This window comes from Carcharodon carcharias, chromosome 23 (assembly GCF_017639515.1).
Source record: "Carcharodon carcharias isolate sCarCar2 chromosome 23, sCarCar2.pri, whole genome shotgun sequence".
Classification (NCBI taxonomy): Eukaryota; Metazoa; Chordata; class Chondrichthyes; order Lamniformes; family Lamnidae; genus Carcharodon; species Carcharodon carcharias.
The window spans coordinates 6,391,454-6,404,821 of record NC_054489.1 but is presented as its reverse complement, the minus strand read 5'-3'; the positions used below and the strand labels follow the sequence as shown (position 1 = coordinate 6,404,821).

The following is a 13,368-nucleotide window of genomic DNA, read 5'->3' as shown; positions in this document are numbered from 1 at the left end:
CCAGCCTTTCCTCAAAGGACAACCTGCCCATTCCTGATATTAGTCTAGTAAACCTTCTCTGAACTGCTTCTAATGCGTTTACATCTTTCCTTAAAAACTTGACCAATATTGTACACAATACTCCAGATGTGATTTCACCAGTACCCTGTACAACTGAAGCATAACCTTCCTACTTTTGCAATTATTTCACCTCACAATAAATGATAACATTCTATTAGCCTTCCTAATTACTTGGTGTACCTGCTTGTGATTCATGCACTAGGATACCCAGATCCTTCTGAATCTGAGCTCTGCAATCTCTCACTATTTAGATAATAAGCTTCTTTTTTATTCTTCCTGCCAAAAGGAACAACTTTACATTTGCCCACATTATACTCCATTTGCCAATCTTTGCCCACTCACTTAACCTATCTATGTCACTTTGTAGCCTCCTTATGTTTGCTTCATAATTTACTTTCCTACCTATCTTTGTGTCATCAGCAAATTTAGCAACCATTCCTTCGGTCCCTTCATGCAAGTCATTTATATAAACTGTAAAAAGTTGAGGCCCCAGCACTTATCCCTGTGGAACACCACTCATCACATCCTGCCAACCTGAAAAAGACCCATTTATACCAACTCTCTGCTTCCTGTTAGCCAGCCAATCTTCTGTCCATGCCAATATGTTACTCCCTACACCATGAGCTTTTATTTTCCACAATAACCTTTGATGTGAAAGCCAAGTTCAATCGGGTAAGAACAAATCTGTACCAAATAAATTGGAGTCACAGGTTGGCAAGAAAAATGGTAATTGAACGATGGGCTAACTTCAAAGAAGAGACAGTTTTTACAAAGTCAAGGTACATTCCCTCAAAAGTAAAAGGTAAACAAAGAAAAAAAGCAAACAAATTCAGAGTTCCCTAGATGACAAGAGTTAGAAATTAAAGAAGAAAAAAAGTGTACCATGGCAAATGTCAGGTAGAAATTAATTAAGAATCAGGGTGAATATAGAAAGCTTAGAGGGGAGGTGAAAAAGCAAATAAAAGAGACAACGAAGTAATATGAAAAGAGACTGGCAGCCAACATTAAAGGGAAAACTTCTATAGACATATAGTAAAAAAAGTGTGGTAAAAGGAGGAATAGGACAGATTAGGTGCCAAAAAGGAGATTTACGCATGGAGGCAGCAGGATAGTTGGAGGTACTAAATTAATACATTGCATCTGTCTTTACAAAGGAGGAAGGTGCTATCCAGGCCATGGTGAAAGAGGAGGTAATTCAGACACGAAAAGGGTTTAAAATTGTTAAGGAGGTGGTATTGGATAGGCTGTCTGTACTAAAAGTTGATAAGGCACCAGGACTGGATGAGATGCATCCAAGGGTACTGAGGAAAGAGAGAGCAGAAATTGAGGAGGCACTGGCCATCATTTTCTAGCTTTCCTTAGGCTCAGGGGTTGTGCCAAAGGGCTGGGAAATTTCAAGTTACACCCTTGTTCAAAAAAGGGTGTAAAGATAAGCCCAGCACCTATAGGCCAGTCAGTTTAACTTTGGTGGTGGGCAAACTTCTAGAAACAATAATTCAGGACAAAGTTAATAATCACATGGACAAATGCAGATTAATTAAGGAAAGCCAGCATGGATTTCTTAAAGGAAAATCATGTTTAACTAACTTCTGGAGTTTTTTGAAGAGGTAACAGGGAGGATTGATGAGGGCAATGCTGTTGATGTAGTGTATATTGACTTCCAAAAGGCATTTGATACAGTATCGCAACAGACTTGTGAGCAAAGTTATAGCCCGTGGAATAAAAGGGACAGTAGCAACATGGATACGAAATTGGCTGAGTACAGGAAACGGAGAGTAGCAGTTAATGGACGTTTCTCGGACTGGGGGAAGGTTTGTAGTGGAGTGTCCCAGGGGTCAGTTGAGACCCTTGCTTTTCCTGATATATATTAATGACCTAGACCTTGGTATACAGGGCACAATTTTAAAATTTGTGCACGATACAAAACTTTGAAGCACTGTAAACTGTAAGGAGGATAGTGTAGAATTTCACAAGGACAAAGACAAGTTGGTGGAATAGGCAGACAGGTGGCAGGTAAAGTTCAATGCAGAGAAACATGAAGTGATTCATGTTGGTAGGAAGAAAATGGAGAGACAATATAAAGGGTGCATCTCTAAAAGGGGTGCAGGAGCAGAGGGACTTGGGTGTATAAGTGCATAATTCAATGAAGGTGAGAGCGCTTCAAGGCTTTATTATTGGGGCATAGAGTACAAGAGCAAGGAAGTTTTACTGAACTCATAAAAGACACTAGGTTGACCTTAGCTGGAGTATTGCGTCCAGTTCTGTGCGCCACACTTTAGGAAAGACGTAAAGGCATTGGAGAGAGAGCAGAAAAGATTCTTGAGAATGGTTCCAGGGTTGAGAAACTTTAGGTAAGATAGATGGGAGAAGTCATGACTGTTTTCCTTGAAGAAAAGAAGGCTGAGAGATTTGATAGAGATATTCAAAATTATGAGGGGTGTGGACAGAGTAGATAGGGAGAAACTATTCCCACTCTTGAAAGGATCAAGAACAAGGGTTCACAGATTTACAATGATTAGCAAAAGAAGCAAAAGCAATATGAGAAAAAAAACTTTTTGACGCAGCGTACGGTTAAAGTCTGGAGAGTGTGATGAAGGCAGATTCAACCAAAGCATTCAAAAAGGAATTAGGTTGTTACCTAAAAAGGAAGGGGGAAAATGACACTAAGTGAATTACTCATTTGGAAAGCCGGTGTTGACATGATGGACCGAATGGCCTCCTTCACACTGTAACAATTCTGTGACTGTAACTTAAGCTTTTGATCGAGTAACATGAGTTCAAATCTCACTATGGGCAGTTTGAGAACCTGAATTCAGTTTTTACAATCTGGAAATCAAAAGCTGGTGACAATAAAAGGGACCATGAAGCTGCAAGATTTTTGTAAACACCCAACCGGTTCAAAGTTCTCTGTTGAAAGAATGTTACCTTCAAACATCACTTGCTGCTGTCGCTCCACCTGGTTGTCCTCCTTAGGGAGAGGGGCCCACACAAAAGTGTGGTAATCACGAGCTGTACTCCAACCAACCTTGAATAAAAGAAACATAATGCTAAAATAATCTCACTGCAAACACTGTCAAAGTGCATCCAGAAAAAGAAAAGAATACCAAAGTTTACTGCCAAAGGCAATTATGTTCACAAAGCATCCATTTGTTATTTAGTCAGAAAATACTGCATAGAAGAGGCAAGAGAGATAGGCAGCAGTTCAGAGAGGCTAGTTCTACCTCACTAAAACAGATTATCTGGTGATTATCGCATTGCTGGTGTGGGATCTTGCTGTGTGCAAATTCATTGCTGTTTTCCCATGTTGCAATAGCGAGTACACTTCAAAAGTACGTCACTAACTAAGATATTCAGGGCCTTGGCTTAACATCTCATCTGAAAGATGGCACCTCTTGATAACACAGCACTCCCTTAATATAGCTTAGATTACGTGCTCAAGATAAATATGTAATGGTAGATAATAGATTTGTTATGGTGACATGACAGGTAGAGGCTGAGGAGATGGATTTATGATAGAGGGAGAGGGGGAGGGGGAGGGGGAGGGAGAGTCAAACGAGTTTTACAAAGTGGGCAGTTAATAAAACATACGCAGTCCTCATTTAAGCATGATGTGTACAGGTAGGCTATATTTCAAATAAGCAGTTGCAGAGTTCTGTTCTGGCGTTTGTGTGTAAGTAGATCAGATAACCTAATTACATCCAAACATTACAAAAAACAAACTGCAGGCTGCAAAATGTATACCTATATCTTATAATTCCAAAAGTAAACATTTTTGACTATGTTGTATATAAAACTCATCTGTGCAACAATATTGGATTCATAGGAGTAAGTTACAGATATCCAAGAGTTTAGAGGTTTCCTTTGGAAAAAGAATACCACAGTGGGTCACAAATTAGATTAGAATCTAAACATGATTCGGCTGGTTTATACTTAGAACAGATAGTCGTGAGTTTTGCAAGACTCCTTGCCTAATCTTTATAAAAGATGTTTGAAAATGTTGATTACTGTAATTGGAAAAAATTCAAAGTCTAGGAAGTGTAACAGACAGCAAAGTTATTGCCCGGTGTGAAATACCCACAACTCTATCTTTCTTGGAGAAAATTGGCCTCCTTGGTCAAAATGATGTTTTGTAACAAATTAATTTGGAGGTTCAAGGTTCCTTGTGAGCAGTGGGAACTCTATGAGGGTTTTATTTCATTCCAGAGAGATTTCTGAGAATTTGTCAAGAGTTTCAAACTATTGGGACATATGTTCATATGTAAAAGCTCAATTTTGGTTATTGTGTTAGATCCATTTTGAGTTTATCAGAGATGTCCAGTTACCTAAATCATTCATCCCTCAATGGCAACATTGAAAACCGATCTGATGGAGTCATAAATGGGACGTTCAATATCAGGTTAGGAATGGTGAGCTGACAGCAACTATTGAAGTGGAGGTGAAAAAGCATCTGAGATTTGCATCTTTGATCATGGGTGTTGCTGATATGGCTTTTTGGAAGTTAAGACTGCAAGTTCCCCTCCAAGCCACTCACCACCCTGACTTGGAACTATATTGCTGTTCCTTCACTGTCGCTGGGACAAAATCCTGGAACTCTTTCCCTAACAGCACTTTGAGTGTACCTACGCTATATGGATTGCAGCGGTTCAACAAAGCTCACCACCGCCTTCTTAAGAGCAATTAGGGTTGGGCAACAAATGTTAGCCTTGCCAGCAATGCCCACATCCCATGAAAGAATTTAAAAAATATTATATTTCCCTAAGTATTTTGAGGGAAGTCCCTAGCAGTCCATCATTGAGAAGAAAGTTTTAAAACCAGCTACTTAGTGAACAGGGATGCTGTTTTGAAGTGATTAATTCAATTTTTATGATGGCGGTTTCAAGAAATTTTACTGGTGTTTTGGGGATTGCATTCTATCATTCTGTCCATTTATAAATAGGACCATTGCTTCCTGGTGAATAAGTCAAACAGAAGACAAGACCTTCACTTTCAAGGCAACTAAGGATGGACACTAAATTCTCATCCTAGGATACTCACAACCTACAATTAAATTTACAATGATTCAGTTTTCATTATACTCAATTACTGGACTTTTGCTGGTGTTCCGGAAGCTGTGTCCCAACATCCTGCCCATCTTCCATTGAAAAGCACAAAATAATGAGTTTGAAAACAAAACCTACCTTAAAAATTCCAATCCAGTCTTTCTTATGGGCAATGATCTTGGGCGTCAGTATGTAGTTGCATTTCACAGGAACGTCTGTCAGATACACCTTTTCTACATTGACGAAGATAACCTGGCCGAAGGTGCTGGAATACAGCGATGAGGTGTCGGTCTGTAGTTCTCCTTGATTTTCGTTCATGGTGCCCAGCCTGAAGGAATGCAGAAAAAGAAAATGTGATTATCGACAGAACTTGGCTATTGTCTCAGAGTAGCAGCAGGATTCTTTGGTAAGGAGCAGGACACAATAAAATAACTTGTGGAATGTTCTTAAGCTGGTTCCATACAGCGTTCTGACACAATACATTGAAGATCATTAAGTCCTTAGCACCTGTAATATAGTAAATGGGCCTTGATATTTATACATAGTTCTTCACAAGCCTGAGGATATCTGTGAACTAACCCAGAAATATTGTGAGCCATTAACTAAACGCTATATTTGTGTAGCTAGTGAGATTACAACAATCTGATTCAGAGTTTGGAGGGAAATCAAGACCAGATGCAAGTGAAAACAGTGAATCCATTAATTCAACAGGATTTGTTTTTATTCTGATATAAAAACAGGGATTAGTGGCCAATTGTTCTGCGGCAAAGTTCACAAGAGTATCCTAATATCTCTATTAACTATCATAGTAAACTTAGTAAATTTTCATTTAACAACTTGCATTTTTATAGCACCACTGACGTAGTAAAACACCCCAAGATGCTTCACTGGAGTATGTCAAAAAAAAAAATTGACACCAACCCCACATAAGGAAATATTAGGACAGATGACCAAATAGGTAGATTTTAAGGAGCATCTTAAAGGAAGAGAGTGATGTAAAGAGATTTAAGGGAATGAATAAGCATCTGAAGGGGCAGCAGCCAATGGTAGAGCGATGGAAATTGGGGAAGTGCAAAAGGCCAGAATCAGAGGAATGCAGAGATCTCAGAGGGTTGTAAGGTTGGAAAAGTTTACAGAGATAGGGAGGGGTGAGGTCATGGAGAGATTTGAAAATAAGGATGAAGATTTTAAAATCAAGTATTGACAGACTGGATGCTAGTGTAGATCAGCAGGCACAGCAGAGGTGATGGATTACATAAAGAAATGCAAACATGAGGGGAACAATAAAACAAAATACTTTTTACACAGAGAGGAAACCAAAAATTCCATTCTGCATCACCAACAGTGATTCTTGCTTGGAAGGTACATGTTGATGTTGAACAGCAGGATCGGGTGAATACATGTTGAAGACCCTACTGACACAAAGGATCATGGAAACTAAGCATTTCTCTCACCCAGAAAACTGGTAAGTCAATTGAGTCAGAGACTGACAGATTTCTGTTAGGTAAGGGTATCAAAGAGATTGGGTCCAAGGCAGGCAAAAAGAGTTGAGGTACAGATCAGCCATGATCAAATAAAATGTTGGAGTGGAATAAATGGTGTAACAATGACACTCAATGGATCACACGAAACAAGAGTAGGCCATCTAGCCCTTCAAGCCAGTTCCATTAGATCGTGGCTGATCTTCTGCCTCAATTCCTTCTTCCCACACTAGCCCTAAATCCCTTAGTATTCAACAATCTTTTGATCTCAGTCTTGAATATACTCAATTACTGAGCACCTAGTCTCGAGAATTCCAAAGATTTGCAACTTTCCGACTGAAGAAATTTCTCAGCTCAGTCCTAAATGGCGAACCCTTTTTTCTGAGATTATGACCCCCATGATCTAGATTCCATAGTCAGGGGAAACATCCTTCCAGCATCTAATGAGTCAAGTCCCTTAGAACTTTACATGTTTCATTAAGATCACCTCTCAGTCTTTTAAACTACTGGGAAACAAATCTACTCAGAATCTCCTCACAGGCCAACCCTCTAATCCCAGAAACCAGTCTAACTGTTGCACTCCCTCTAAAACAAGTACGTCCTTCCTAAGGGTCGGAGACCAAAATGGCACACAGTTCTCCAGGTGTGACCTCACCAATGCCCTTTGCTCTTATACTCCAAACCCTTTGTAACAGAAGCACCAAAATAGACCCAATTAGCCGAAAACCTGAAGAGATCTGTTAGCAATTGAACTGTATCCCAGTAAACAACCAACACCTTCAAAGATGAGAGTTAAACAAAAGTAGAATATTTTCAAATTTATCAGCTTTTAATAGCAAATTGGAACTCATCACAAGCCGGTTCTCCGTTTTAAAAAGTTCCACAGATGCCAGTTGTACCTGAGCTAGGACAGATTTAAAGCTTATACCTGCTCCCCAATATCATCACATACAAAGGTATAATAAATAACCATATCATCCAGAGAATAAAGTCTTTATAACATACTTACCGGCGTAACGACTTCTAAACAGAGCTGACTGACACCAGGATTAAAAACTGAAAGTAAAAGGGAGAATCTTTAACACGCAGCTACGCACTTAAACATCATAAAGATAAAAGTTCAACTAAAACTTTAAAAGGGAGGGGAAACATTTTTAAAAAACACAAACTTTTCTGCCGCGGGCCCAGGTTTTGTTTTAACTTATTTAAAAAACTGAAAAGGTTTCATTTTATGAGGCACTGACTCCGTCATAAACCAGCAGCTGGGGCGAAGTGAAAGCCGCTGTTACCCAGATGCACGCTGGGAGTTGTAGTTATTTCCTCCACCACTTTCCTCCCCGCGACTGCGCAAACTTGGATCCGGAGGACTACAACTCCCGGGAATCTCCGCGGTGTTTTTGCTTCTTCCCTTGTTCTCTCTCTTTTGGGCTGAGTCAAATTGAAACCTGAGCCTTGGCTGGGTAACGAAAGCGAAGTCAAATGGGTAGTTTAATTTCCTCTACCCTGCCTAACTTGTCTGATTTTAAGTGTGCAAAATAATTTAGAACATTTTTTTTGAAAGTGAACAATTCTCCAAGTAAAAGAAATTGAGTTATCTTTTTAAAAAAGTTTTAAAAAGAATTTTAGAACATAAGAAATAGGAGCAGGAGTAGACAAATGGATCCCTCGCACTTCTCTGCCTGTTCCCCATATCTTTTCATTCTCTGAAAGACAAAAAAATTGTCTATCTTGATCTTAAATATATTCGACACTTCTACAACCCTCTGAGGTAGAGAATTCCGGAGATTCACGACACTTGGAGTGAAGAAATTTCTCTTCATCTTAGTCCCAAATGATCAGCCCCTTAACCTGAAACTGTGACCCTGTGATAGATTCCCCAGCCAAAGTGTCTAGCCCAAGTCCCTTCAGAATCTTGTAGGTTTCAATGTGATCGCTTCTCATTCTTCTAAACTCCAGAGAATATAGGCCTAATTTATGCAGCCTGTCATCATAGGGCAATCCTCTCATCTCAGTGACTAATCTATTGAACCTTTGCTGCACCATTTTCAATGCAAATATACCCTTCCTTAAATATGGAGATGAAAACTGAGCACAGTACTCCATGTGTTGTCTTACCAAAGCCCTGTACAATTGTAGCAAGTCTTCCTTATTATTGTGCTCCAGTCTCTTGCAATAAATACCAATATGCTATTTGCCTTCCTAATTTCTTGCTGTATCTTCATGCCAACTTGTGTTCTTTATATGAGTACAGGTAGAAGAATGTTGCAGTATGTTGAGTGAAGAAATTTCTTCTCATCTCAGCAGTGGTGTACTGGCAAATTTTGAGGTGCAGGAGCTCCAAGAAAATGTATTGGCCATATCATTTCTAAATCTACTATTATGTTGTTTTCCTATGTAATAACAATTTGAGTCCCCAGAAATCAGTAAACTATGCTTTTTAAGTGAAAAGTATTAGTGGCGGCAGGCATTTTATTTAGAACTGTGAGGTATTTTGAATCACAAGTCTTTAGCATAGCTAGAATTTTATTATGCAACTGTTTATTTAATTCAAACCTATTAAAACAAAAATTACTTACTTCTGACTGGGGGATGATATACAGAGTGACCACTGCTTTTCTTGATTTATAGTAATAACCTAGACCTGGGTGTGCAGGGCACAATTTCAAAATTTGCACATGATGCAAGACTTGGAAGTATTGTGAATTGTGAGGATGATAGTGATAGACTTCAAGAGGCAGTCAGGAGAATTAGAGAATGAGTAAAACAGTAATCACAGGTGACTTCAATCTGCATATGGATTGGGTAAATCTAATGAATACTAATGCTGTGGAAGATGAGTTTCTGGGATGTGATTTCCAGAGCAGCATGTTGAGGAACCGACTAGAGGACAGACTATTTTAGAGCTAGTATTGTGTAATGAAGAAGGGCTAATTAATAATAATTAATATTCTTGTTGTAAAAGAACCTTTAATGGTGAGTGACCATAATATGACAGAATTTTACATTATGTTTGAAAGTGAGGTAGTTCAATCTGAAGCCAGGGTGTTAAATTTGAACAAAGGAATTTATGAAGGTATGAGGGGCAAATTGGCTGAGGTGGATTGGGAAAATACATTAAAAGGTATGACCGTACATATGCAATGGACAGTCTTTAAAGAATTATTACAGTTTACAGCAATTATACATTTCTTTAAGACACAAAAACCCAAAAAGAAAAGTCAGTCAACCGTGGCTAACAAAGGAAGATAAGGATTGTATAAGATTAAAAGAAAAGGCCTATAAAGTTGCCAGAAATAGTAGTAAACCTGAGGATTGGATATACTTTAGAATACAACAAAGGAGGACCAAGAAACTTATAAAGAAAGGGAGAATAGAATATGAATGTAATGTAGCAAAAAACATAATGGACTGTAAAAGTTTCCATAGGTGGGTAAAAAGGAAACTTTTGGTTAAGACTAATGTGGGTTCATTACAGGCAGAGTCAGGAGAATTTATAATGGGGAATAGAGAAATGGCAGAGAAGCTAAATGTTTACTTTATGTCTGTCTTCACTGAGGAAGATACAGGAAGTCTCCCAGAATTAGAGATCCAAGGGACTAAGTAGAACGAGGATTTGAAGGAAATTAGGATTAGTAAGAAGGTTGTATTGGAGAAATTAATGGGACTGAAGGCTGATAAGTCCCTGAGACCTCATGACCTACACTGTACAGTGTTATGGAGAAAGTGGAGGCACTGGTGATCATCCAAAATTCTATAGATTCTAGAATGGTTCCTCCAGATTGGAAGGTAGCAAATGTCACTCCACTATTTAAGAACGGAGGGAGAGAGAAAACAGGGAACTATAGACCTGTTGTCCTTACATCAGTAGCAGGGAAAGTGCTAGAATCTATTATAAAGATGTGATAAATGGACACTTAACCATGATCTGATTGGGCATAGTCAACATGGATTTATGAATGGGAAATCATGTTTGATAAACCTGTTGGAGTTTTTTGAGGATGTTACTAAGAATTGATACTGGGGAGTCGCGTGTAGTATATTTGGATTTTCAGAAGGCTTTTGATAAATTCCCCCACAGGAGGTTGGTTAGCAAAAAGTATGTGGGATAGGAGGTAATATATTGGCATGGGTTAAGGATTGGTTAACAGACAGAAAACACAGTAGGAATAAATGGGTCATTCTCACATTAGCAGGATGTGACTAGAGGGCTCCTGTAGGGATCAGTACTTGGGCCCCACTGTTCATAATATATATCAATGATTTGGATGTTTCCAAATTTGCAGATGATACAAAGCTAGGTATGAATGTGCATTGTGAGGAAGATGCAAAGTGACTTCAAGAGAATTTAGACAGACTTAGTGAGTGGGCAAGAACATGGCAGATGGAATATAATGTGGAAAAATGTGAGGTTATTCACATTAGTAAGAGGAACAGATGTGCAGAGTATTTCTTAAGAAAATGTAGATGTACAAAAAGGTAAATTTTAAGGAGTATCTGAAAGGACAAAAGAGAGGGATTACTGGAACATGCAATGGAAGAGCCAATTTCTTTCATCTGCAATTAAATTCGATAACTGCATAATAGAAAAATTGCAAGAAAATTATTTTCACTCCACAATTCAGAGGTAAATAATAATATGTTCCTTTACTCCTAAACCATGCAAAGACAATGAAAGCTATAGTTACACCAATAGATTATGGAATATGGAAATTAAGGCTCTTTTCATTGGAACAAAGAAAGGTCAGAGATAGTTGTTTGGTAGTACAGAACTTGAGTATTGCTGAAAAAAGACTTTTGTTGAAGCTTTTCATCTTGCACTCATCGGGACAATCTCAAGAATACCAATGTCACAAACACACACTTATTTGAAGATTACCCTGATAATGTGATCAAGAAGGATGGGAGAAGGCTTGTGTGGAACATAGACACCAACATAGATGGGGTGGGTCAAATGGCCTGTTTCTGTTCTGTAAATTCAATGCAAAGCTGGCAGCAGAGAATACAAACACAATACTGTGTTTCACATCCTCAGGCCACCAGTCAAGGAATCACTCTCTCTTCCTCTGCCTCTCACCCCCTCAATACTCTCTCCCCCCATCCCCCCACACTGACCACATCTCTCCCCACTACATTCACACTTTCTCCCCCATCCCTACCCCCACCCTCGCTCTCCCCCCACAATCTCTCTCCCTCGATTCCCCCACACTCTCCCCACACTCTCTCTCCCCCAACTCCCCACCCCACCCACAAACCTGCACATTCTTTCTACTCCCCAACCCCCAACACTCTCCGCACCCACTCTCTCAATGCCCCTGCAATTAGGGATGGTCAATAAATGCCAGAGACGCCCACACCCCATGAACAAAAACAAATAAATAAATAAATAACTTTATCTCTAACCATTCCCCATCCTCTCTCTTCCCCCCCCTTCTCTCTGACACACATGCCCCAGACACTCTCTCCCTCCCACCCATCTCTCTCTCCCTCCTATCCTCTCTTTGCACCCAACCCTCTCCCATGCACACACTCTCTTCCCCGACACTTTCCCTCCCACAATCTCTCCCCCCTCGTCCCCACACTATCTATCCATCCCACACCCTCTCTCCCCCAATCCCTTAGAAGACTCTCTCTCCTCAACACTCCCAGCCCTCTCCCCTACTCTCTCCTCCACCTCCCTTCTCACCCCAACCCCACCCTGGGCCTCCTCTCTCTCCCTGCTCAACCACATCTCGCCTCCATCACATACATACGAATTGGGAGCTGGGGCAGGAGTAGGCCACTTGGCCCCTCGAGCCTGCTCCACCATTCAATACGATCATGGCTGATCTGAATGTAATCACAACCCCACATTCCTGCCTAGCTCCCAAATAACCTTTCAACCCTTTGTTAATCAAGAATCTATCTAGCTCTGCCTTAAAAACATTCACAGACTCTGTTTCCACCGCTTTTTCAGGAAGAGAGTTCCAAAGACTCACTAAGATCAAAGCAAAAAACTGCGGATGCTGGAAATTCAAAGCAAAAACAAAAATAAAAATACCTGGAAAAACTCGGCAGGTCTGGCAGCATTTACAGAGAGGAAAACAGTTAACGTTTCGAGTCCATATGACTCCAACAGAACTAAGGAATAATAGAAGAGAGGTGAAATATAAGCTGGTTTAAGGGGTGGGTTGGACAATAGAGCTGGATAGAGGGCCAGTGATAGGTGGAGATAGCCAAAAGATCCTCTTTGTCCTTTTGTCGAAAAGGACAAAGAGGTGTTGACGGTGGTGATATTAGCTAAGAAATGTGCTAATAGGTGACATTAAGTGTAGACTGTAGGATGAGCCCTTGTGGGGATGGGATGGGGGGAAGGGATCGAAATAGGCTAAAAGGTGATGTTAAAACAATGGATTGAAATACTTTTAAAAATAATGGAAATAAGTGGGAAAAGAAAAATCTATGTAAATTATTGGAAGAAATTGTTGAACTCAATATTCAGTTCGGAAGGCTGTAAAGTGCCTAGTTGGAAGATTAGGTGCTGTTCCTCCAGTTTGCAATGAGCTTCACTGGAACATTGCAGCAGGCCAAGGACGGACATGTGGACATGAGAAAAACAGAATTACCTGGAAAAACTCAGCAGGTCTGGCAGCATCGGCGGAGAAGAAAAGAGTTGACGTTTCGAGTCCTCATGACCCTTCGACAGAACTCTCATGTGGACATGAGAGCAGGGTGGAGTATTGAAATGGCAAGTGACAGGGAGGTCTGGGTCATGCTTGCAGACAGACCGAAGGTGTTCTGCAAAGCAGTCA

At 40.0% G+C, this 13,368-nt stretch overlaps 1 protein-coding gene across 4 annotated transcripts in view; it reads right to left on the bottom strand.

The window, feature by feature from the left end:
• Positions 1-7,885, bottom strand: part of LOC121269045 (tax1-binding protein 1 homolog B-like) — a 44,589-nt gene extending 36,704 nt beyond the window's left edge. For 2 of the 4 annotated variants that reach the window (XM_041173448.1, XM_041173449.1), the window contains exons 1-4: positions 7,750-7,878; positions 7,590-7,636; positions 5,238-5,427; positions 2,986-3,085 (exon numbers count right to left, since the gene is read on the bottom strand). In XM_041173448.1, the coding sequence (XP_041029382.1) occupies positions 2,986-3,085; positions 5,238-5,417 (280 nt within the window). In that variant the 5' untranslated portion in view covers positions 5,418-5,427; positions 7,590-7,636; positions 7,750-7,878. Of the gene's footprint in view, positions 1-2,985; positions 3,086-5,237; positions 5,428-7,589; positions 7,637-7,749 lie in introns of all 4 variants that reach the window. The other 2 variants (XM_041173447.1, XM_041173446.1) reach the window with 2 other exon arrangements.
• Positions 7,886-13,368: the final 5,483 nt, after the last annotated feature.